At 42.1% G+C, this 27,077-nt stretch overlaps 1 protein-coding gene across 13 annotated transcripts in view; it reads right to left on the bottom strand.

Annotated features, from left to right (window-relative positions):
• The window catches only part of sox6 (SRY-box transcription factor 6), a 158,406-nt gene that overhangs the window by 16,601 nt on the left and 114,728 nt on the right, over window positions 1-27,077 (bottom strand). For all 13 annotated transcript variants that reach the window (XM_057333222.1, XM_057333230.1, XM_057333205.1 and 10 more), the window contains 4 exons: window positions 22,730-22,809; window positions 11,409-11,558; window positions 8,846-9,023; window positions 7,606-7,793 (listed from right to left, as the gene is read on the bottom strand). In XM_057333222.1, the coding sequence (XP_057189205.1) occupies window positions 7,606-7,793; window positions 8,846-9,023; window positions 11,409-11,558; window positions 22,730-22,809 (596 nt within the window). The remainder of the gene's footprint in view (window positions 1-7,605; window positions 7,794-8,845; window positions 9,024-11,408; window positions 11,559-22,729; window positions 22,810-27,077) is intronic.

Raw genomic sequence — 27,077 nt, 5'->3', positions numbered from 1 at the left:
TGCCCAATTACGGTTATTTACTATTACAATCCTTAATAGAGAAATAAGTTTTGTTTGGCTTTATTAATTTATGACTTCTGAAAGAAGTTGAATGTGCCGGCTCGAATTTGGGCACAAAAGCGTGAATAAAGACAATTTGGTTGTTTACGTTTGTTATTTGTCTACATACAGTAATAAAAAAATGTTTTAAGCAAGTTTTTTACAGCTTCTTAAAATATTTTTTTCTCTTTATTATGACAGGCATGTAGTCTAATAAAGTTAAGCACATTAAATTACATCATATTCATTCTCCTCAATACACTCTATGTATTGAGTATTGCCCTATTTGCTTCTTTCTGTTCTAGAAAACTATTACCGCTTCTCAAAAACATGGCACAAGTATCCAAGAGAGGTACGGAAAGAGAGAAAGTACTGCAATTTGCCACCACGCTTGATGGAACAACCATTATTTATGGCCATCTGAGTGATTCTGATGTACAATTAACCACTACCTGCTTATGGCCTGTCATTAAGAGCTGCCTGTCTTGACTCTGCCTTGCTTATTTAAGTGTTTTCTAATTATGACATATGTAGCGGTCCCCGCTGGGCTCGGGCGGCTTTGTAAAGATGAGTTGGAGCGCTAGCTCGCCGTGCCACGCTCCGTGTGAAGCCTCCTACGCTGCTGTATTCATCACCAGACCGCATTATTGCACTTAATGAAAGAGGCGCGCGGCCCCCGATGACAAATTGACTGATGTGCGATTAGTCGCACGAGCAATGGGCGATGCGCTGTGGACAGTCCACTGGGGAAGGTCTCAACAACCGGAGAAAGTATGTGTGTGTGTGAAGGGAGGGGGGTTATAAATTACTTGCTTCTGTCCTCCCCGCTCAGCTGGCTCTCTCTGATCAATCAACCCCTTTTATAAAGTCATGATCATTAAACATCAGTTTGGTGAACAGAAAGCATCCATCATTGAGTTTCATTAAATACTTTTTTTAAACAAGAAATTTTAAGTCAACATGGAGCTATTGTATATGAACGTGGGATCAAACAGGTTTGTGGTCCATGTCTAACTTCACAGAGAGAGAGTGAGCGGTCATTCATGGCTAGGAAGTGCCGGTAGCCTAAACATGACAGACAGTCTGTTTACAGTGTACATTAAGTGTCTATAATTGCAAAAGTGAACAAGAACATAAAAACTAAATGAGCACACCTTCAAACATTGCACAAAGAATTTCCATTAAAATTTAATACACTGTTTCATACACTTATTGGTTGTAACTTTCATAGCGTAATTTATATCGTAGCATTAGTATTATGGTTAAAATATTAAAAGAGATAATTTATATGCATAACATCAGGCTTTTTGTTTGAAGACTTGAAAAAGAAAAAGGTCCAAAACAGCTTTACTACTGTCCGCATCAAGTGCTGTGATAAATCAATGGCATTTTTATTATTTTATGGTGTCATTAAATTTTTACTGATCACTTTGCCACAGCGGAGCAGTAAAGGGTGTGTGTCCTGCTGAGAAAGGCCCGTCCGGTCGGGCGCGTACTCACGAGCGGATCTCTGTATTGTGCTATAAAGGATATTTATAATGTGCATTACAGCAGCAAGATGGCAGGAGCCCCAACTCTCCGCAAGTGCCGGAGAGAAGGAGAAAAGGGTGGAGAGGGAAAATACAATGCAAAAAAAAAAACAATGCAAAAAAGATGTCATGGTACACGTTGTGCCCCTCCCATGCTAACCGCGACCTCTCTGGCGCACGGCTGGCGCTTCCCTCAAATGAGTTCAGCATGCAGCCGTTCATTCCCACATCTAAAATTATAACCACAGTTCTGAGCTGAAGTGGAAAAAGACACCCACAATAATCTCCCCTCCGCTATCCTTTTCCCCCTCCATCCTCAAATTCGGTCGCTGAATGCATTTTGTTTCGGCGGAGGAAGGGTGCACGGTGAAGTAATAACACAGGAGGAGCGATGGCAAGGCCGCTGGAACTTCTGAACATCTGGAGTGGAGCCAGAGCGAGGAGCCCATGTCAGCACAGCGGAGAAGGCTTTAATCAGGCCGGCCGCAGAACATGTGCCTGAGGACTGCAGCGGGGTGTATTTCGGGCAGAAGCGCATTGTGCTGGTGTCTACCCTGTACTTACACAGTGCATTGCCATAGAATGACGCTTTTCCTCCCATATAAATAGCCGGGCTTCGGCCATATGGCCTTGGATTGTTCCAGCCGGGTGTGCGCGAGTCCAGATAATGGCAATTGTGAGGTAAATTTGGGCCTGCTTAACGCGGGCATCTGCATCCAGATGTTTTAAAAGAGAATGGGGAAAGCATAAGCCTTTGCTTCTTACAGATGAGTAGGCATGAGCAGGTTGAACGGAACATCAGCAGGTGCGGTTGACTAATCTGACCAGGTGCACAAGGCTAATATCATAATTTGTCACAAAACAAGAAAGAAAACCCAACCAGTGAAACAGTGCTTGTGTCACGTGTCTTGAGACTGAATGCTCAGAATACATCATGTTCTTTAGGTTCAACACCTGGCTCAGAGATCCAAGTGATAGAGGAAATAAAGGAAGGCTTTGAAAGGATATTACAATGAGTGCTGACCGTCTATTCGCAATATAGCTTCAGCCATCTCAGAATTCTGTGGCCAGGCCCTATACAGTACAACCCACTAAAGCGCACATCTATTTTGCCCCTCATCTGCTTTCAATTCCCTCCGTAACCAATCACAATGTTATTTATAATTGTGCAGCTTTCCAGTAGTTGGTAGTTTTGAAACGTTTAGTCTAAAGCACATGCAGTTGTGCGGTGAGCCTGGTGTTCCTTTCATGCGGTCACTCGCTTTTTATTCCCGAGCGGCGTTCCATACTCAGAGGCTTCCAGAATGAAGGAGCGGCCGCTGGCAGAGAGCGAATGCGACCTCCCTCCACCGGTGATCATTCATACTTCCAGAAGAGCTTCACCGAAGACACAGTTGCATTTTCGTAACCTCACTTTTTATTGTAATCTTTTTTCAGAATGAACACCACTGTGAAAGTTTATACCATCATGGCATGTAAAACTGACAACTTTCGGTCTCTTATAAAAACTAGAAAATTTAACCACAACATCTGACCTTTTAACATCACTGGGGAAATGAACCGTTTTATGTCCATCTCTCTGCTATAAAAGAACATGTCCAGCTCTGTTTTTCGCTCCTGCTGCGTCGAGATCATTCGCTCTGGACCTTTTTTATATGGGTTTTCGGCTTTAAATGACCCTGAACTGTTCACTAAGTCCTCAAGGATCTGTTAAGAAGAGCCTTGGCTTTCTCTGCTGTTATCATTCTATCTACGTACAATAATGGACACTGGGAATCTCATGATCTGGAAGACAGAGGTTTCTTTATGCGTCTGTTCGGAGGGGATCCTTCCCAATATGGGGACATAAACGACCCATTGTAGTTTACTCTTCACGCTGGTTTTGTTGTATGATATCTGCAGTAAGCAGAACCAGTGCAGGTCTGGAGTTTAGAGGCTTGTTATATTTTTGAGCGAGTGCCCTGTTTTGGCCATTTGTGATTTTACACAGCCACAGCGTAAAATCAGAGCTGAGCTTTGGTCATGTTGCACTAGGAAAGAAGAAGAAAAAAGAGTAAAAATAAGTGTGTGGCATTGTTTCAAAACTAGCCCGGGACGTATGCCCACACACACACACACACACACACATGTTCAAAGCCACACAGTCACTCAAAAAAGGCACTATTTTTATTCTGTGGAGGAACATCCGAACAATTGGAACAAAGAATTAATGTAAGCAATACTCAAGAATGGCACTTGCTGGCTATGAGCAGTGCCTGAGTTCAAAATAATCAAATTTGGGATGGCCAAAGCCATGTATGGCAGGATTTACTCTGCGGCCAAAAATAACCTATGCTGGCAATTTCCAAGACAGCAGCAGAAAAAGGGGTAGAAAATTGCTTCCAGGGCTGCAGACCAGACAAGATTATACCCCAAGTCTTTGTAAAGGGAAGCGTGAATAGGACCCTAACACACACAGGGAGGGAAGGAGGGCAAACATTGGCTTTGGATGTAAAGGTAGGGGTGAGGATTTCGAGGAGAGAGAGCAAAGCTCCATTTAAATGTTTGTGGCCCTGTGCTCTGGGATTTTAGAAAAGTGAATATTCCTCTCATCAATAATGTAGGCGAGAGGGGGGGCCGCAGAGCCACGCGAATGCTCAATAGGTTAATACACTGGCCTTTCACCCTTTGATTCCAGTTTGGGAAGTGTCAGCACAAGAATATATTTTATCTCCCCACCAGAGCCTGCCGGACTGCGACAACTGTCGAAAACTAGGTTATTAGCAAGAGCGATATCTAAAATCAAAATCTGGCCTCTTTCCAAAGCGCTGGAACCTTATCATTACGTGGCTTGTAAAATTTCATTTTAAAATGTAAAATCAAAAAATGTACAGTAGTTACACTTATTATACTGAAAGTGGAAAATATATGCGACCCAGTCTGTGAAAACCCAGCTCCAGAGAGATTTTTTTCTACATAAAAACATCCTACACAATGTAAATAACATTCTGCGAAAATATAACTTTTATATCTTTAATATTGACAGAGTAAGATTATAACAAAGATTGAAATCGTAGTAAAATGAATGCTTGAAATAAAACTTTAAATTTAGAATATGAGCCTGGTTTTCAAAGACTGGGTCACATATAAAAAAAATGTACAACTCAAAAGAGTAAACATGCACTGGGACAAATAAATAATAAAGTGGAATAATTGCTCTCCGTAGACAATGAAACAAATAATAAATATTTGACCAAAAAGCAAATTGTTAGAGGTCCCATAAAAGCTTTTCTTTCACTGATGGGAATGAAAAAAAAAGAAAGACAGATAGAAAACAAGCAAGCAAACAGTAAAACATGAATATTTTACACATACACCTAAAAGACAGAAGACTCAAAGGACACGGCTCTTCCATCTCAGCAGACAGAACAGAGAGAGAGAATATAGAGAACGAGAGAGAGGCGCAAGACAAGGAAGTGACTGCGTGTGAGATACAGTATAAAAGAGAGCGAGAGAAATGGATGCCGGTCAATCCATTGTGTTCTACAGACACACTTTGTATTAAAAGATGAATTGATCCATCTGTAAGCAGCACTTAGCCCCACTCTGCAGCTCAGTCGTTACACCGGGATAAATCAATATTTAATATCCCCCACCAACAGCCCCAGTAGATGATGTTAACCTCTCCTTAATCCCATTTATGTTACCTTTCTAGAATCTTCCACGTAAGCTTTCACCATGATAAACTTCCAAACAGCAGACTGGAAGGCAGTTATTAAAGGGCGTCCAGTATTTATGTCAGGTGAGGCGATGTGCTGAAATATTCATATTCTGAAACTGACCAAAGTGAAAGCTTTTATCTGGAACACTTACAGGCGCGAGCAGCGGCACGGGCCGACTGTCCGACTCCCGTGATATACAACGGACAGTTCATTACCGTTTTGTGCATTGCTGTAAGTAGCTGTCCTCCATGACATGTAAAGTGTCCCGTTAGAAAGATATGGGTAAAGGGCATTGCCCCTTTTCGCTGGCTAATGTTAATGAAGTATTTTTGGATGTTATGTAACAATACTGAATAACTGAGCAATATTTCATAGAGTACATTGGGAATTATTAACGGCTGTGTTAGAATTAGCGAACAGTTCAAATTTCAGGGGCGTTTGGAGCATACTGAATGAAGTGGAAAAGAGCTTCTGTTTGGCTTCTGGTTGTTTGTGAGATGAATAAATCTGTTTGGCCTAGCAACAGACTGTGGTGGAACTGCCTTTATGATATCATCAGATGCAGACAGGCCTCTGAGAGACGTTACAGTACAAAAGAAGTTTGCCATTTCTTCTTCGGGATTTTACGGTAAAGGTCATAAAAAGTTATATTCTGAGATACGGGAGCAACTTCAAACTGAGATGAGGAGAAAGAAATAAAGGCAAAGCAAGTCTTTGTGAACGATGCCTGATTGACTTCAATGGAAGGGGTCTATGTGATGTGCGCAATAACCCATAGCAACAATGATAATCCAAACATACCAGTCATATTTTCACGGTGATAGAACACCTAATTATTATTTGTTGTTCCCTCCTGTGCTCCTGTCAAAGACAGCGGATCTTTGCACCGTCAGCTGCCCAGAATTACCTTGCCCTTACATCAAAGTCCTTCAGGGAAAACACATTTAGCCTGAAGCTTAATGTCTTTTTCTCCAGGGCATGGGGCTTATGGAGGGAGGGAGGGGGTCGGTGGGGGTGGGGAAGAGACACAGGAAAAACATTCACCAGGCTCACCTGAGCCGAGCCGCCCAAGTAACCACGTGAAAAGGAGGGCCTCACAATCATGCGAAGACAAAACCCGGGCCCGAACAAAAGGGAAGAAAGAAAGCGTTAAGCTCTGCCTGGTAAGAACAATGCAGGCATAGGTGTGTGCTGCCTGTTGACAAACGTTTCTTTTCAGCAATTGTTGGCGCAACATTCATGTCATGTAGCGGCATATTCTCGTCTTTGGCTGACCATAAGCTAACCCCGCAGCGAGTTTGGGAGTTAAAGAGCGCTGGAGAGGATGAGTTGAGGCTGGTGGAGGTAGAATGAAGAAATGGGAAGGGAGGGAGACAGCCACAGGTGACGGCTGCACGTTCACATACCGTACCCACATTCAAAGGACACAGACAAAGAGCGTGAAATCTCCGAAGAATGGTGCGTAATGCAGTAGCTTAGGTGATATCTCCATTTATAATGGCTTAGAGTTGAGCATTGTGTTTGAGAAAACAAGATTATGGCTTCTACAATGCTTTTGTGGGCAGTAAAGAGGTACAGTAAATTGCTGGGAGAAACAACTACAATAAACAAAAAAAAGACTCAGAATTCAAGAATAGCTGGTGGGAATCTGAAGCTTTAAGCGGAACGCCACTGCTGTTTGTCTCATCGGGGTGGGATCACGTTCTTTACGGAGCACACACTTGGCCACCCGCATTTGGGCGCATGTCTTTCGCCTGGAGTTTGTTTAAAAAATAGCCCCTCTACTTTTTTTACATATACATTGGCCTACTTTAAGATGCTGGTTAAAAGTAATCAAGTGCTGAAATATTAATGAACTTCCACTCCCGGTTCCTGCCTGTGTCTCACAGCCAACTGGCACCATGGCATCAATCAGATGGTAGCGGTGTCTGTTTTTTTGCTCCTTGATTGACTCATTGATTGAAGATATTTTTAAAAGGAATCCCTAAGAGAACGCACGCTCCCCGTACAAAGTGGGCCTGTCCCACACCAGGGGCTGAAGAGGACCGCCTGAATGCTTTAATTGGGCAGAGACATCACAGTTTGAACCCGCGCAGGCCGGGCACCAGAGGACCACGATGGTCCTCGCTCGCAAACGCAAACACGCGCTCATCCGCCATCTACCCTGCCAATGCCAATCAAAGACACTCCTTTGGACGGCCTTCAAAGGCCTTGATTGGTTTTAAAGATCATGTCTGAAAAAACACTGTGGGCTCAAGTCCTTGAGCTTCGGCTGTTGTCGTGCCCTTTTATGCGAAAGGAGCTGGAAGAGAAGATGTTGTTGTGACGGAACTCACCTTATCAACCCTGCAGTTGTTCAGACTCATGCCGGTGAGGGCAGAGAGCTTGGCATCCATTCCTTGCTGATGATGCAGCAGCTGCTCTCTCTGTATCTGCTCTCTCATCTTCCTCGCCTCCTGGATGGCCTTCATCACCGCGTCCTGATCTCCAAACAATGCTGTTGAGTTCAGGCTGGACAGGATATCTGCAGGGATGAATCGTTTGGTTAATGCGCAAAAAAACAGCAACTAAAGTGCTTGAATTGTGGCTTCACTTCAATATTATACACATTTATACATAATTATACACAAAACCGAGTCTAATAAAGGGAATGTTCACTCTCATGTCATTTAAAACCTGTATGCGATATTTTGAGAAATGTCTGTGCTTTGTCCATACAATGGAGGTCAATGGGGGCCAATGATGTTCAGTTACCAAAATTCTTCAAAATATCTTCTTTTGTGCTCTGAGGAAGAAAGTCATACAGGTTTTTATGACACGAGGGTGAGTAAATGATCTCTCTCTAATATAATAAATGCGGACAAACATCAAAAATGATGCAGATTAGTAACTTTACACTCGTGAAGACAAAAGATCCATGTCAGTCTCATTCTAAAGGTTTCACAAAACATGTTTATAAAATAAAAAATGACATTATAAAAGATTATAACTATTATTTTGAATTACACCTAGCATTCTTATTAGTCTGGAACCACTCTTCCACATCCCCCTGTAAACCCCGTACAGTACTTTTTTAAGGCCATATTGGGAAACACAAAATATAGGAGGTCTTGTTATCAGGCTCTGTGCGTACAGTCTGCATGTGCGTACTGTAAGTGTGGCCAACACTGTGTGTGGGGGGAGCATGAAACTAAGCGAGCAATCTCAGTGTGTGTCGCCTTTCTGTAATTAGTGGATCAAAGTGAGGTGAGGCGGGATGGCAGTTAAATCTCGGAAATAGTATGGAAAAACAAACACCAAGCCTGTGTTCAAAGCCGAACTCCAAGAGAAGGAGGGAAATGAAAGCTGCTCAACAACACAGTGTCGTTTTAATGAAAGACTGTTTTTAGTAACAGTTAGTAGCAGCTTCCGAAAAAAAAATCTTAATATTAGAGATGACCTACAAGCTTTGAAAACATACAGCAATGATATCCGCTGCTCTATACTAAAGCAGTTAAAATGGCTGCATCTAAGAGAGATTGTGAGTCGGGAGTCTAGCGTGAGAATCGTTATAATTATGAAACATGAAAGTTTTACCCAGAGATGAGCCGCGACCTATTCCTCCGATGGGGCTGGGGATTCCTCCGCTCTTAGACAGACTGTTCGGGCTGCTCTTGCTGCCTGGGAAGAGACTTTGTGTTGGGGATGTGGGAGATTTGACCGGCTCAGCTGTTTTGGGTCGGGCGGAGAGGTTGAGAGGCTGCGTTCCCTCCTCCTGTACATAAACGACACAAAGCTTCTGTTAAAACAGGGACGCCCAACAGAGAGATGCTTTCCATCTCACATAAAAGACAATGCACAAGAGGCTATTACTGTAGACTAATTAGTCCAACTCCTCCAAGACATGGGTTCTGTATTAATGGCCAGGCTCTGTGCCATGCTGTAGCTCCTCAGCGGAGTGAGGGCCAGGCTTTGTTCAGGATAATTAAAACCCACTCTGTCTGGGCACACATCTTTATCTTCTCACCTGCTCTCAGGCTTGGAGAAACGGTTAACGAATAATTCAGCCTGTTTTAAACCAATTTAATAAGACAGGGGTGAGCTTAAGGAAAATGTGGATAAACATATAACTATTACTATAAACGAGTGCGGAAAAACACATGTAGGGATCTGTCTCATTGGCCTTGTGAGGAGAAAAGATTCAAGATGGTCTAATTAAATGTAGTAAAATAAAAAAATCTATTTATTTTTTAATAATTTTTATGGGTAAAACTGTAAAAGTTTAGAATTAAAGTTAAAACTACAATCCATAACTAAATGTAAAAAAATTATAATATAACTATGCCTTTTTACCATATTTAAAAATTATGTTAATTCTGTAAAATAAAACGAAACATTTCAGTAAAATTACTGTTTTAAAAGTGTAAGGTAAGGAGAACATTGTTTTTTATGTACTTGCTCAGTAACTAATATTTTTTTATGTGTAAAATTGTAAAAAATTTGAATGAAAGTTAAAGCTGCAATCCGTAACTAGATGTAAAAATGATAATAATTAATAATTTCATAAATTTGAAGGTTACTGTATGCACTTCTCTTTACATGAGATTTCCCACAAAATTTTAGCTCAGATTATAAATAAAAACATTTTTATTTAAAATCCCATAAGAAACTGTAATATTCCATCAGTTGGGGCACCAAAAAAAATGTGTTAAGTAAAATATGAAATGTATTTCATGTTATTTTACACCGATTTGTTTATTTCTGTAATTAACTTTTTTATACCGTATTTCAAAAATACGTGAAAATTCTATAAAATAAAACAAAGAAATCTGTAAAATACACGTTAAGGAGACAGTTTTGATGCTCTAACAATTTTTTGTTCAATCTTAACCAAAAAAAGTTGCAGATTGCTGCATTGATTTTTATGATGATGATGATGATGTATAAATTGTAACGACTTCATGAGTGAAACCACTAAAGCTCAGAAGCATCATCCACCTAAAATGACTTTTTAGGTAACTTTTAAGTAATTTCATCACGTTAAACACATCTTATAAAACAACAACTAGTTAGCAATCGCCGTTTTAGCAGTTCAGTTTAACTGTAAACCTCTCCAAGTCTATCTAGGCTTGAAAAAGATTTCGCTGGCAGTGTCCAAACAGATGGGCCACATACAGAGACTGCCCCCAGCTCTTTAAAAATCTGACTGCCAATAACAGTTTGTCGTTCAATTATGCTTCAACTAGACAAACAAACAGATTGCTATCTAATTAAGCACAAAATATCTACATATGGAGCTAACGGGGAAAAAATCACGCAACATCTTTTATCAATATTAACATTAGGAACCTCGTTCAACACGAGTCAATTAACCGATTAGATTCAGAGCTGGCGGCTAACAGCGATGACTCTGCATGTCTAAAAATGCCCATCCGACTATGCGGTTGAACATAGGCTCAGTGTAATTTCCAACGATTTAGCGTCTGCTCTGAAAAGAGGCTGAGATGTTGATATGTGGTAGTGCTCTCCAAGGGCACAGCTCCAAAAGCCCCGGAGGAGCAGCCGAGCTGAGCAAACCGCATACAGCAGTACGCACACACTACCGTTCAGCTCAATGATTTATCCTCCGCTCTATTGTGATATTAACCTAAACTTTTCCAAATGTGCGAGTGTTTTAAGTTACAGCCACAGGACCATGATGCATACGGCCTCCGCTCTGAGCTGAAAACCGATGGAAAAGAGCCATGTGCTGCGAGTCCCCTACTGTTAATCTTATAAAAGAAACAAAAGAGAAAATCATCACATCATTGTAGCCTCATCAATATATTTAGATTATGTGCCGCTGATGTCATTGTCTTTGTTCTGTCCAAGTTCAAAGTAAAAAAAAATAGGGCCAGTGTCTTTGATGAGAAACCGAGTGGCGTGTTCCAAAAATTGCTCTTCGGGGGCAGAGAGAGCCATAGCAACCCTGTCCACAGAGTTCTGCTTCAGAGAGCTGGTGCCTTGTAAAAGCAGCTCAGATTGATGGGCTCGGATGGAGAGGAGAACCAGCGCCGAGCCCTCGCCACAGCACCTACCACAGCAGATTTACTGAACAGAGGAAGCTGAGAATATCGGTCAAGCACCACTCCAACTGTAACAGACCAGGCAGGGACCGTACCTTTATTTGAGTGAGGGGGGTACAAGCTCTCTTCTCATTCTTCAAGCCAGAGGGGGAGATGGGCCCACCAGAATTAGGGAGTTGAGGCAGCGGGGGCATCTTGGCTCCTGGAGAGACCTGCATGCTGGCCAGCTGGGCGGCGTAGAGTTGCTGTACGGAGAGACACAACCCACAAGGCGTTAACATCCAAAGCCAGACACCATTCAAAGCCTTTTTTCTCTCTTTTCTCCTCTCTCTCTCTCTCTTTCTCCCTTCTGCATTTCTTTTTCTCTTTCCATCCCGACACAGAAGCTGCATCAAAGGTCTAACTGTATATCAAAGCTTGGATCCCGGGAGAAAAACCACACAGCGATGGCACGCATACAAGAGACATGGAGACATTTTTTTCCACTCATCACACAAGATTCGCAGACTTGCTCCCTCTCTAGATCTGATTTCCTTCCCCTCTCTTTCCCCAGTAAACCTCTTTTACTTTAATTGGCACCTTTATGAGTCACAGACTGCACAGGCAACACAGACACCTGAGTTACGCTACTTCTTTTGCACAGGACACGTTCCCTTAAACAAAGTTACACAAACTTAACGTTGTCGGGTTTCCATTAGTCGGTTTATCAAAGACGCTCATTATGACAGGAAACCTGACATAAAGAAATGTATGTTCTCCTGCTTATTTTCATTGGCCCGCAGTCAGCACGCTTTTTCTCATCAGCAACCTTCCAGCTGTAAGGATTCAGCGCTACGTGTCAATCATTTATCGGAAGCGAGCGCGGAAAGTGTGTGTGAGAGGTCTAGACTTCAGCTCTGAGACTGATCATCTGTCATAACCTATTGAGAATGACTTTGACTTCGAACCCACACACCAGGCAGACAAAAAGAATAAAAGTACAAATGTACCGTAAAAAAACAAAAGTAGCGTTTGATCAAAAGAGACGATTCAATGCAAACCGTACAACAAGTATTGACATTTGTTTTAGTGCTGTGCATTATTCACAGATGCGGAGAACGATCCTACTATTTCATGCTCTCTAAGGAGAGGAGAGCTATATGCACTTCTGCTTTCCCTCAGGCAAATATTGATCAGCGGGCAGGTTAATGCTTGTATTGTCTTTTGTCTCTCGCGTTAAGCAGGAGTGTCAAACATTCAGCCGTTTTAAAACTAACCAGCGCACGTGGCAATAATGTCACTGTTAGTAACATAATTCAGATACATACAATGGGAAAGCAAAAATACCCTCATAGTGAATTCTTATGTTTTTATTTGTAAGTGTAGCTCACGTAAAACTCTTTTTTTTTTTCAAATAACAACAACACTGCATGCTACGTGAATAAAACATTAAAATCTTTAGCTATATTTTATTTACATAGCTTTATAGAGCTACATTGTCATTTTTTTGTTCAACTTTTTTTTTTTTATATATTGTTTTTATCTTGTCAAAATAAGTTAAACATTTTTTTATAATTTATTTTATTTTTATAAATAACAACAACAAAATTTCACAAAATTATTGTAAAATATTGTAAAAATATTTAAGGCAATAAAAATGTGAACAGTGTTTATGTAATCTAACATCCATCTAATCCGTCCGTGTGTGTGTGTCTATGTCTATGTGTGTTAGTACGTGTGCATATCGTGTGTGTGGAGTGTTTTGTATGTGGGTGTGTCTGTCTTCTGTGTTTTCAACTTTTTCTTGTTTTTACAGGTACGACTTTAATTGTTTTGCTTATAGTCAATATGTCTCATGTACAGCTGCTTTGTAACAATGAAAATTGTATAAAGCGCTATATAAATAAAGGTGAGTTGAGTTGAGTTAACACATGAACTAGTTTATTACATAAAATGTTTTCTAGATAATTTGTGCAATTTTTACAACAGCTTTTGTATTTACATTTATTCATTTCATCCAAAGTGACTTACAAGTAGATATTTGATATTATTCTGTATTTTTAACAGCTTGAAAATGCATTGCATTTTAGTTTATTCACTTGTATTTAACAAATTAATGCGTGATCTGCTGCATATCATGGTTATAAAAATTGCCTCTGTGACTCAATCCTGAGGGTCTACTATTGTCCCTTACTAAAACATACAATTCTGACCCTGGATCAAACTAAGCTCATTTCATAATCACCTTGGACTGAGTGACACAGAAAATTGCACTCTTGCTACTCTGGCAGTTCTTACTCGACCCCGAAACTACAATGGCAACATTTAGGCCAATTTTCGATCCTTGCCAAAAATAGCAGTCACTATTCTTCATTTGTTTTTACAGCCACAGTCGTTGTATTTTAAAGCAGAAAAAAGCACAGAGGGGTTTTTCACGCATACGTACCCGGGCGCGTGTATGCCCTCTCCCTGCTCTCATTTCCTTTCCTTACAGCTCTACATAAGGACTCCATTTGTCTGAGATGGAAAAAGTGGCACCAGCATCAGTGGCCCGTCCCACCTCAACCACTCAGACAGAAAAACCTGAACCCAGACAAAGCGCTTTGTGTCTACATGTATCAAGAGATATAAACACTAAAATGCTCTCTGGTACCGAAGTTAAACGCTTGCACATTAATTCCGCACAAAAGGGTCATTCTTCTGCAGGAGACCCGGGGCAACCGGCAGCGCACGGGCAGCGGAAACGGCAGGCTGATTAGGTTCACACAGTGATAGCACCGCTCGCCGGTCATATAAACATAGACAAAACAGAATGTCTTTGTCCTGTGAAGTTAAAAACACAATTGATACCTTTTCTCTACTTTTTGTCTATGTGTCTGGTCTGTGTGAATTTTAATAAAAGGGAAAGAGGCAGAGAGAAGCTCTCGCATCCGTCTGCTGGACAGATGTTTGTTAACAGCTCTGCTGTGGATGGGCAGAAGGACTCTGACCTCGTGTGGGAAGAACTTTATTGTTCCGGAAAAAGAGCGTAATTGGCCTTTGCTTCAAATTAGAGCCAGTCGGTCTGTCTTTTGTGAGCCTTAATAAGCGGGTCAAAGTCACAGGGTTAGGTGTAAAGGGGTTGGGACCCTATCAGCCAGAAGACACAGCAAAGAACAATAAATACTACTGTGGGTTAGGACACAGAGGTGCGACATTTAGAGCACTTCTCATTGTCAAGGGCAGGAAAAAGGAAGATGCAGATATTCTAGACTGTACAAAGGAAAAACAATTTGATGGTTAAAAAGAAAAAAATATTTCATTATCTCTAATCATTATCAGTATATTGTTTACATTTACTTATATGCTTAAAATTCATATTAATAATCATTTTCTTTCTTTTTATTTTACGTTTTGTGTATTATAGGTGACTATTAAATATATGAGAATATTGTTTGCCAAAAAGTTTGTTACTAAAATATTTGAAAGGGCAAGAGAGACATGTATAGAGAGACAGAGAAAGGGGGGAAATGCTGATGTGGTGGTGAGGACACATTCCGTAGTGTCTGAAGGGCAAGAGCAGGGTAAAGCGAAGCTGCTCCATCGGGCCTCCTCTCCCTCTCCTCCGGCCATACTGCAGGGTCTCCACAGCAGACCGGGCCAACGCTAATGAGGGTCATGCTGAAAGTCAATGGCCGAGCAGGGAAAAGGGCAGCTGGGACGAGCTGGCCTCATGCCCCCTGCCCTACAAAACTAAGACGCTGAGCTTGATCAATCCCATCATCCTTCAGGCTGAACACTGGAGTTAATACTATCTACCGTCTCAATTCATAGTGACAGAAAGCCAGAAAACCGCATGTAATGTGGGCCTGGTTTAAATCTAGCTATAATTATATAGCTTCCACTATTTCTGTTTCAAAAATGAGGAGTGAAAGGTCACATTTCAGCAGGATTTTTACAAGACCATTACGTTCTTTTATTTCTCAGCTGTCTGGGACACTTGATTCTAATTGGCGAATCGATGCATTCTGCAGTTCATTTTTTTGTTTAAACAAGGTTAAAATGCTTAAAATCTGGGGTCAGGATCAATCTGTCTAGATTTATTTTAATGATGGCTGACTGTACGTTACCCTTTGTGGAACTATGTTGTGCCTTATTCTTCCGGACAAACACTTCGAATCTTACCTCAATACACACACATACACACGTGTGCTAACACCAACAGACATACAGAGCGGTGTACAAGCAGCAATCTGACACAGTGGAGAGCTATTACAGTGTGTACTGGAGCTGCTGGCTTTGAGGAAATGGGAGCCGATGGGGACAGAACACTAGAGAGGCCAAAAGCGAGGTAGAGAAAAAGAGAGGCATAGATGTTGAGCCGCTCTCAGCATGTGGTTTCAGAAAGGCCTGCAGAGAAAAGGTCTGATCCACCCCAGTGACTCAGGTAATACCTTTGTCCACTTGAGCATTAAATGACTCGCTGCTATACAGCTTAGTTAGAGAGAGAGAGGCTCTGGAAATGGGGCTTTTCAATTCTCTCGCCCGCAGTCCTGACACTTCGAGCGACGCACACATACACAACTCTACTAATGTCTTCTACCTCCCTCCCTCCCTCCCTCCCTCGCCCTCGCGCATCTGAGCCAAGCCCATCTCACAGTCCGTGGATTTAAAATGAGTGGGGTCCGACCCAAGGTCACACCGTTAGCCTTTGATAATTAAAAGCAACCCCTCTGGAGACGGATGAGGTTAAATGAGAGGGTTCGCTGTTTCTGCCTGCAACAACAGTATTGCAGATCATCCAGATTACTTGACGCTTTCAGGCCGAGCTTCTGGACGCATCAGCACTCTGCTTCTGGACGCTTTCGTTGTACCTCTGCGTAGAGGTATGTACACATTTGGGATAAACTGTTTATAAACTGAAAAAGAAGGGTTGCGAAAGGTTGAGCTTTTCGTTAATCAAATCGTAAAAATGCTATGGGGTCATTCACACGGGGGACACATTGCTGTGTATTAATTGTTTCGACTGTCATAAAAACATTTTCGATGTAAGATCACCATACAACAGTTCTTACTTAAAAGCTGTTAGTTCACCCAAAAATAGAAAAATCTCATTTATTTACCCTCACGTTGCTCCAAACCTGTATATAACTCTTTCTTCTGTGGAACACAAAATAAAATATTTTGAAAAATTTGGAATGGAAGTAAATGGGGGTCAGTGTTGTTCTGTTACCGACATTCTACAAAATATCTTCTTTTGTGTTCTGCAGAAGAAAGAAAGTCAATAACATGATGGAGAGTAAATGATGACAGTATGTTCATATTTGAGTGAACTGTTCCTTTAATGCTGATAAATTCACACTTTTCACCACATATTCTCTTTTACTGCAGTGCAAAACGAGTTTGTGTGAATAATGCACTATACCTTCCAGGTTGACAGGATTTATGTTTATATTTTCTGAATATTTGACCATGTGAACTAACAGAATGAAACTGCAAAATGAAATGGCCCATAAAACAGCACTGAATTTGAGCTTTTAGCAATGGGAGCACACGCAACGGACAAATATCCCACCACACACACAAAAAAACCAACTTCAGTCTCTTGTTTGTTCTTAAAGAGAGGGGCCGACTGCTCTCTGGCAGATGCTGTGAAATACAGTGGCAGATTTAGCCAATTTTACTGCTTCTAGCTATAATGGTGCATGACTCTTTCGCTAACTTATCCGCATAGGCCCCAGTCTGAGCTCGCTGAAACGAATCCACAAAGCCAAAAAAAACCCCACTGCTACATTATCATACGTCAAAACATAAACACACTACACACACTAAACTACATACACTAAGACGCTTGTGTGTATGTCCTTTTCCCCTCTCTGTATGGGCACAGCTGAGAATGGTTACATGGGGAGAGTACTGCGTTACTGCCGCATGGGCGGCTCTGCCATTTCAGTAGCATTAGGGCGCCGTTTGCCACAAGGCTTGTCCAGGCTCATTGCCCAAGGCAGGCGGGCTGACCCAGGCTGGCCCAGATGTCAGAAAAGGGAAGCAGGGGCGCGCTAGCGCTCTGCGCCAATGCTTTCCAGTATGGCCAGACATCTGTCCCATCTGTTGGCGCTCAGCCTGCACCCTCGCTCATTTCTCCCCTTCCCTCCGCCATCTCAACCCATCCTCTTTTTTATCTTTCCTTACATTGCTTCACTAACTTGAAGCGTTCCTCGCATACAAGCGTGCGAAAGTATGCCCACACTAATATTAACCCAGGAGCTTGAACCTACACTCTCTCTTGTTTACTTGACTATCTCCGTCCATCTGATCTTCTGTTTTACAATTCTACCCACCCATCTATCCATCCAGATGTCCACCTATCCCTCCCATCAGCACCTCTGCCCTGCGCTCACACCGCCTCTCGTCTTCTGGCTACGTCTCTGGAGTCTGCCTCAAACAGCACGCTCCACTCCTTCTCTCTCTTCTCTTCTCTCCTCCTCAATCACACCGGCAGCTGTTCGCTCTCATTTCTGCAGCTCATAGTCAAACGTGCTCCACTTGTTAGCCGTGGCAGAAAGCCGTGCTCGCCACACACATCTGGAATGCTGAGAGATGAGCATCCAAACATAAGATAACGCAGTATTTCCTCTGTTCCCGCATGTCCCAGAAGTTTCTCTGACCCTGAACATTGCTTTGAAGCACCGGTCGGGTCTTAAATGAGTCAAACTCTGAAGTAATAGATGCGGGACCTTTTTTTTTTTAAAAAGAGAGAATAAGTGGAATGTAAAGTCAGTACTCAGTCTTATAACCAGGGTTGCATTGATGTAAAAGTGTGACAAATCTAAAAGAAAAAAAATCCTGAGGAGGTTCGGAAAGTTTTCAATTTATAAATGTGTTAATAAATGTGACTTTTTCCCTATGCATCCTCAATTAAAAAAAGATAAAGGAAAAAATGCAGAAAATGACCAACTCTTTTTTGGCTGCGGGGTATCCTCTGAGTAAACCCACCCGGAGGGGAATTTTTTGTGATTGTGCAATTGTATTTTCCTCATTATATTAACGTTTCCCCGTCTTTTTGGCCTTCTCTGAATGTCGTACTTGAATCAATGTTTTTAGCCACCTTTCTAAGTAAAGTAAGTTTTCAAGTTTGTTTCAACTACTGTTGGCTTCCCATCTGACTGTTCAAGTTAAAAAGGAGAGTCTAGTTATGGAATAGTTCTGTCCCTAATTTTGTACATAATGTTTTACAATCACTGCATACACAAATCAGAAAACTAATCCCGCCAAAGGCTATGCCATTAAAATAAGAAAATAAAAAAACGAATGTTTAAAAAGAATGCTAAGAAAAAAGTGAAGAACATGAGAGCTAGGAGAAAACCGAGAGAAAATGAGGGGGGGTCAGTAGGTCCCATTTGTGTTTGCTCCATCTATTATATGCCACGAGGAGGACACAGATGTTATGTTTTATCCCATGATGCTTTACTTTAGAACAGCTTAAACCCACAAGCCTGCTTCCAATGATGAAAAACAGGCTCCTCGCAAGTTAACTTCAGATTTGTATAGAACTCAATGGCAAAACAATATATCAAGGAGAGAATGGCTTTAAGGAAATTGTTTTCCTCCAAGCAATTGATGTAAGGTGATCTTGTACCCTGGCAAATTAGACGGCAATTCAAAGAGACAAAAAATAAAATCGAATTCTTTTGTAGAATTAGGATAATTCCTCTTAGACCGCCTAGCCATACGGCTACAATCTGAACACAATTTCCGCCCGGGGGTGAGAGGTGTCACTTCTAATAGGAAGGCGACACTGGGGGATGGAGCCATTGTTTGGAGGCCATGCCCGGCTCATCCCGAACCCTGCGAGGGTCTTAATGAAGAGAGGCATGCGGTCTGGGGAATAGTTTGAGCAGCTTTTCTCTGGTGACTTGCAGACGAGGGCCAATCTGTCAGGGATGCATTGAGTGAAATTACTCGCTGTGTTGGGATGCGCGCTGACAAGCGGCCGTGTGTGCGTGCGCTGTCGGCCGAGGGAAATGTATTGACAAGCAAATTACGCTCTCAGATCGCCTGGCCGCTTTCATTTCCACTCCCCAGGACCTGAGGCCTTTTGTTAGCTCACGGAGGGGCTTGGGTGATGGGCGAGAGAGAGAGAGATTCCACAGCTTGCCCACTTACTGTTATGACATGGTAAAATTGCGAGCTCTAGCATCGGCAACATTAAGACTGGCAGAGCGGCCGTTCCTGCTCCTGCATGACCGAGCACGGCATTGTGGGAATTAATTCCTTTCCAATCAGTGCATTTTTTAAGGTTCATATATTTCCCCAGTCTAAACCGAGCAAATTAGGGAAAATGATACCTTGCCAGAATTGCTGACAAGTGAAGATATTCTAATTAGACAGATGCACCCAGCCAGTGGCACAGGGTGGGTGGGTCCACCGGCACAGGAAGTGGAGATCTCATAGGTGAGGTCACTCCCACTGAGCGGATCAGTGATGCGTAAGCACCGTGGCGCTCAGTGATACTGCCATTACAGATAATCACCCAGACAAATCCATACATACCCCTCATTATTACTGACCTAAGGCTGGCCCTCATTTATCTAACATATTTAGAAAGATCTACTTCCTTTGATTTAAGACAGGAATTCAAAGCTTGTTATTCTTGCTCAAAAAAGGAAAGGAGACAAAGCGGCCGCAGCCTCAAACTAGCGCATGCTAACTGCAGAACAAATCCTCCCTTCCATGTAAAATTACAGTCTCATCTACATCTGTCTGTTGTGTTTTTCGTTCAAAAGAAGGTTCAGCTTCCTTTGCGGCCTCTTTGACGTAAAGCTGTCCGTGTAACATAAAGGAACATAGGCACTAAAAGCATTAGCATTATTCTTGGATCCTCATCTCGATTCATCTGTCCTGATCATTTTTAATCATCTTCCGCTTGGCTTTGTGCGCTCACATTCACATGACGATCGGAATGCACTCGTGGTAGAAAGGGTATGTTTGACTAGCTGGGTTTTCTTAGACTGAGGCAAACGCAGAGTAAATACCAATCTGCTCGGCTAAATCTGTGGCAGAGAGACAAACTTAAATTAATGAGAATGCGGTGCATTTGTGTTTACTGTATTTTCTAAAGGTCAGCCGAGTCATGGACTCGGAGGCTCGGTTTCAGCCCATTCCCAGGGTTAAATCTATTAACACAATGAATGGCTGAGGGGTCTCGGTGTCTCCTTATATATGACTATCCCAGACTCTAACTGACCCATCGTGACACTATAAATAGACAGGACAGACCCAAGCTACGCAACCGGAAGGAGGGAAGGCGGGTACACAAATGTATCAATTTTTCCCGTTCTGCTTAGCTTGCGCACATACTACATACGCTCTTTAACATGAATAGACACATCCCACACCTTCAACACAGACGATTGTTCTCGCATGCTATAGCATTAGTGTTGGCTCGATACCAAAATTTTGGCTTCGGTACGGTACCAGAATCTATTACAGGTAATATCGGTACCATAGGTGATCAATAACCAGCCCCAAAATAAATTATTTGAAAAAATATTAAGAAGACTGCATGAAACTGCTGTAATGCATATTTTATATATTATTTTTATATTTTATATAGCACCATTTTATTTTTACACTTTTACACTGTATTACTGAAAAATGCTTTGGTTATATAGACTTATCATCATAATCCCACAAATATGAACAATTAAATGTTTCAAGTAGGTCTATTAACAGTGGCATTCAAGATGAAAACTGAATGATCAATAAAAATAAAACACTGCACAGTCTTCAATGTATAAAATAGTATGCAATGACAAAAGTTTCATTTTCTCTTTAATATGTGACACAGATGTATTAGGTTACTGTCACTTTAAGGCAAATTCTTTTTTTGATGCGGATATACATTTAAAACACAACGGACTATGCTTATGTGAACCTTTTGTGTTTTTGACATAACAGCGTGTGTATTTGACAGTATAAGAACATATACAAGACGCGAAAGAGAACTTCATGATGATTAGTAGGCTAACTGAGATGTCTGGAACAGAGATAACGTTATGCTATGTATGCCGTTGAATGGAGATGTACAGACGCATCGCAGCATGTAGAATATACGTTACACTGTAAAACAATCTAAAGATCTCTGAGCATAAGTAGAAAGAGCCGAATTTGTAATAAATCACTCACAGTGTCTCAGTTTAAATGGTCGCAAAAGTGCTTGCAAAGCGATTCATCTTGTTCTTCTATGTCGCCGGTTCTGCGTCAGTTCTGTGGCATACTGCCGCATAGCGGTGAACTTTGGAACAGCAGTGTTTCAAGTACCGAAACGAGCAAAATTCTGGTATTGAACCGATTGAAATCTAACATGTACCGGTAAATTTCTTAGGAACCGGTTTACCGCGCAACCCTTTATAGCATAGGCCTTTCCAGCTCCAGCTGCAAGCATTGTTCCAACTTGCCAAGGCTCATTAAGGCTGAGAGCGATAAGCTCTGAAGGACAAATTGCGCACATGTATCAGCAAGAAGAAAAGGTACGAAACGCTCTCCTATCCTCCCTCCCCCGCAAGTCTTCCTCCCTGCGCTCTCAGCTTTGTTTAGCAACATTCCCAGCTATCAGAGAGCTTAATGTCTAATTGCTATCGACTGCTTACCACTGTTGTTGACAAAACAACAACTGTCTATGAATAAAAGCAAGAAAAAATAATTAATGAATCCACTAAGTTGTTTCACCTTCTGCTCTCATTCATTTGCCGCTCCGCCTTTGTTCCAGAGAACTTGAAGGAAAGTACAGTATGTCCATTTATTTGTGGTACGTTTCAAAAGTTCTGCATCGCTTCTATTCACTCACAAGAAATCTTTATTTTTCCAAGTAAACAGAAAGGACTTAATTGTGCCGATAAAGGCCCTCACCTTCTCTTTCAGCTGAAAAAATACTCGTTCAACAGACATAAAACAAGATATACTATGCTACGAGAAATTGAAGGCTCACCAAGTTTTTCGTAGGACTGAAAGAAACAATTAAAATGACAAGCTTGATAAGATAACAAGCTGAAAGCTGAAGATATGAATCTATATTAAAGCATGTCACTTAGAGATAGCATCTGACTGGGGTTGAAAGTGTGAGAAATGTTCTCAGGGCAGCCCAGAGATCTTCCATCACGATGTTGCGTTACTATACCACAGTGTTACTCAAAACGTTGTCAACTAAGGAAATAATTACGGTACAGAAGGCTCTCTAAATACGAACCTTCCAGTTCCCATGTACATGTAAGCATAGGCATCTAAGCTGTTCTGTAAAAAAAGGTGTATATTGCAGATGCAAGGTGTTAAGCTTGTAGGGGTGGACCGGTGTGTGAGTGATTTAGCTCAAACTTGTTATTTAGCATACAGCTGGTTTGCTCACACGGTGCTGAGGGCTTGGCCCACTGCCCATAAATTCTTTTGTGGCTGTACATACCTGGAGCTGGAGAGGGTTGAGTCCTGACGCGGCAGCAGCTGCCATTGTGGATGGAATGAACTGCACTGGGTAGTTATCACCTGTCGGAGAAAAAAGGAGGGGGATCGTGAACAATGCGCACAGGTTGAGACAATGAGCGGCCCAACGGCAGACCAGACAAGTGCCAACACAGTTCCTGTGGGCCTGCCTGCACCCAGCCTCGGCACTCAGCCCAAACATCTGCACTCACAAAAGACTCAGCTGGCCAGAGCGAAGCAGGATTTACACAGGAACGTCTCTTTTTTCTCACACGTTCTGCTGTTTTATCTTTTTCTTCTCTGTTTTTCTCTCTGCCCACACTTGCACAGTCTTTTCTAATTTGGCTCTGCATTGTACACAAGTTTGTGTTTTTTACGGTATTGTTCGTACCTCCATGACGCTGATACATCATGTTTTGTAAGACGCTCGACATGGCTGCAGGCTTGTCATACTATTGTTCTACATTCCATTATGTGTTTTACAATGTGATCTGGCACAATAATGTGTGAGAGGGAGAGGTGCTTAAGCAACTCAAACAGGTTACGACAAGAGGAGGCTTTTATCTACCAACAGCTTGAAAGACATTTTAATCATGAGATCAAATTTATCCAATAGAATAAAACACTAAGGATACAATAGAAAATGTAAAAAAAAGAGCACAGTAAGAATCAGATGGAAAAACGACATGCCCAAACACAAACCCTCCTGTCATATAGCTCTGGAAACCTTATACAGATAATTGAGTTCCTCTGTAAGTGTGCGTTAAGTGTTCGAGATGTGTTTTGAGCTGTGGTTGGTGTATATAACTGTGTTTCTGGCTCTGAGAGGCGAGCAGATATCACGAGGTCTGCTGGAGCTTTGACTGAAGTGTGCCCATGGAAGGAAATTGGACCTGTTTCAGCCTCCACGTCTGCCTGTCACCTCTTTTCCGAAACATATGGAGCTATTAAGCTAAAGGCATAGGGGAACATACATACCCCCCTTCTCACTCATTTTGCAATCTCACTGACCACAGCACATTGTGATGTAGCCAGGAAATTCAATCCCAGCCTGTGGCAGAGGTGAATAAAGAACGCAACTGAACTGATTTCAAATAGTGCAATAAGAGTCATGGAGGGGGGTCATTATCGCCCAAGGTTCTTTCTCGTACGCTCTCCGTGTGTCTTTTGGTGGTTGTGGTGATATGTCATGTGAGCCACAGGTCAGGTGCCAACTAAAAACACCAAGGCCAAGACTAATGGTCTGGGGTGCTGAGATTTGGGGTCTTGAGTGGGCAGCCAGTGTTCTCAAGTAGTCTGTCTTAGCTGCCAGCTTTCTCTATGTCGGTCTGTGAAAATAAATCTAGCTTAAAAGGAAAATGTGCATAGCTTGTCTCAGGACCCTTTCCTGCCAGGAGATGCCAGGGAGGCTCCAGTGACACCACTTCCCAATAGGGTTGTTTCCCAAAGCTTACTAGGGCCAAGAGCTTATTATCACCCCTCCTCAGAGCCCAATGGACCCATTCTATGCCATACACTCTGGAGGAATGAGTACCCTTCTGATTCAGAGACTTCTGAAAGGGGTGGATACCGTGCCATAGACCATCAACATGTAACAGAGTCTACCAAATTAGCCAGTGTGGTAAATAAAGAATAGGAATCATCTTAAGTTCTTGGCTCACACATCTCAAGCCAAAACGCTCAAGTCCGAGCAACCACTTAATCTTGTAATTGCCCTGTGATAGCATCATTATTAGAAAGGTACCTTATCAAAGAGCTTTGCTAAGACACCAGGAAAGGGCAAACCTCCTCAGTCCAGACAAAACACCACTGTCTTTGTCTCTTTGAGAAAATGGGCAGGCTATTGAATAATTCTTTAAGTGCTTGTTCTCTCATAAAGGCATTGCTAGAGAGCTTCATAGTGTATTCTGTTTCAGCCAGGTATCATGCTGCAAATTGAGGCCAATTTGGGCAGCCAACTTGGCACAGAGCCTCTTTAAGTGGAAGGACCCAAGGGTCTAGCATGGGGCACCGCTGACGCCGACACAGGCCGGTGCTCCATAAGAAGCGAGGGCTCTGAGGCTAATGAAAAGGTGGAGGAGGGCAGGGAGGAACGGCGGGCAGAGTGCTCCTTCTGCAACCTCTTCACTTCAACTCCACCTGATGCCAAGAAGCAAGTATGTCGAATATTCACGCAGAGTGGGGCTCTCTTCGAAATGAATAGTTTTGTCAAAGTGCTCTGCGTCTACTTTGCGCACGACTTTTCCTTCGGGCCAAGATTGGAGGCTGTTTTGTTTAAAAAAGCACAAAGCGATTGGAACAATAACTGGCAACGTACAGCAAAATTGGGATAATTAATTGCTAACATTCATGCATCTACATGACGCACGGTCACCAAGGCGTCCTCCAGGCAAGGTTATGTGCAATCACTGTCTGTCAGCAGTGCCTCTGGTGGGGGGCGTCAATCAGACATTGTGGGTTCATTGGGTCCCAAGGACCGTGAACATCCAAGGGGCTGTTTGCAGCTCCGCAATCGGCAATGTCTTCATGTCCACACGGGGGGATCACCACTATCTTCCTCAAGTCTATTTGAGTAAAGAATGACTCGAGTTCTCTCTTTATACCAAGCCCAAGCCATTGAGCACAGTGTGTGAGAAAGGGGATCACTGCTGTTTCACTGCAGGGTCTGAGCCATCAGCATTGGGCCTTGGCCGTTTGGGACACCCCACACTGGGCCGCACAAACAGCAATGAGTCTTATCGCATTATCCAAAGCAATAATTCAAATCATACACACTAACGGCTATTTCCTCAACTTTTCTCCTCGCCGCCGTTTCACGAATTATGAATAATGCAAGCGCTTTACACACGCCAAAAATTCCATTACAGCTGCTGTTATTTTTACTAAAACACTTTCCATGTCAAACATATTAAAAAATCAAACTGGGAAAAAGAAAGCCCTCAGGCTCTTTGTTCAACCTGTCATGCCTTTATAGTTCCAAAATGACTTTATGTTCAATCATTTACCTTTTTAGTCAGTTTATTAGCTGCTCTACCACACCCTGTAATATTCTACCATCTCACCTGCTGACTTCTGAAGCGTTTGGCCTCTTATCAGTCTCTCTGGCTAGTTTCTTTTTCCTTTCTTTCATTTTTCCCTTTTGATGAGGTACGTACAACAAGCATGCTTTCTAAATGCACACTTTGAAGGCAAAACGAAACTGGTTCCTCCTTACCGAGTTGTACGAAACGTTTCAATAATTTTGTCTCACTTTTCTGATTCTGATCTGTCCTTTCCCACAGGTCTCCTAACATGCCATTTAATAACGGTTAAAGTGAAAGGTCATTACCTAAAAAAATATATATTTTCTATAATAGCAGTCAATCTACAATAAAGAATGAAAGGATGGGCATTTAACTAAATGCCACTGATCCCCTGGGAGGCAGGAATTTGCTTTTAAATGTTTAATTACAGAAACTAAGAGTGGCACATCCCTAAACCTCAGAACAATGCCTGGATATGAGAGCGAGGTATACTGGACTGGCAGTGAGTCAGCCTGCATGTTGTAGCAATTTCCTACAAATTTGTTTTTGAATTTAGAATGCTTGCGTGAGGAGCAATTCTCTTTTTCACAAAAGGAGCAGAAAGGCATGCCAGGACAAGCATGACACGAAGCTTCACCAGAGGCCCTTCAACCCCAAAAAGGGAAAATGTGCACAACCAGGGGGCACCTTTGTCTATTTTTAAACAAAAAAAAAGATGACGCTATACACTTTATAATAATTGATAATTCAATCTTCACTGATAAGCCTCATTTGGGCTTTAATTGTGATTAGCATCTACTGATCTGTACTATTGTCTGCACCTCACAAAGGTAAATTCTAAAGTTTTTAGATGTGTGTAATATTGCAAGACTGGGGTAAAGTATTTTATAGGGCCACTAGGAGTATTATATTAGTACTGCATTCTCAGCAGATTTGCAGCCCATGAAGTTCCTTTCATGCCGAGAGTGTTTATATTTTAGCCCTCATTCACGCCATCCATTGTTCTGCAGGCTCGAAATGCCTTGAACTCAGCCAAAACTGTCAGCGAGGTGATAAACTTCACAGTGTTCAAATTAATTACCTTGACAAGGCAAGCTTGATGTTCTACTCTCAGAATCTATTGTGGGCTCTTTAAAAACAATGTGCAATTTGGCCAGGGAAAGCAAGCAATGATAAAAATATGTGCTGAAGAAGATTGAAAAACACGCAGAGGTATTGAGAGAACTATTCCCCCGAGTTACATTGAATGACATTTAAGCACAAAACATCTCCTAAATAAAAGAGTGTGGAGAGAACACGGATGCCTGA

This window comes from Triplophysa rosa, linkage group LG1 (assembly GCF_024868665.1).
Source record: "Triplophysa rosa linkage group LG1, Trosa_1v2, whole genome shotgun sequence".
Lineage (NCBI taxonomy): Eukaryota > Metazoa > Chordata > Actinopteri > Cypriniformes > Nemacheilidae > Triplophysa > Triplophysa rosa.
Note: the sequence above shows the minus strand (reverse complement) of the source record. Positions and strands in the feature narration are given on the sequence as shown.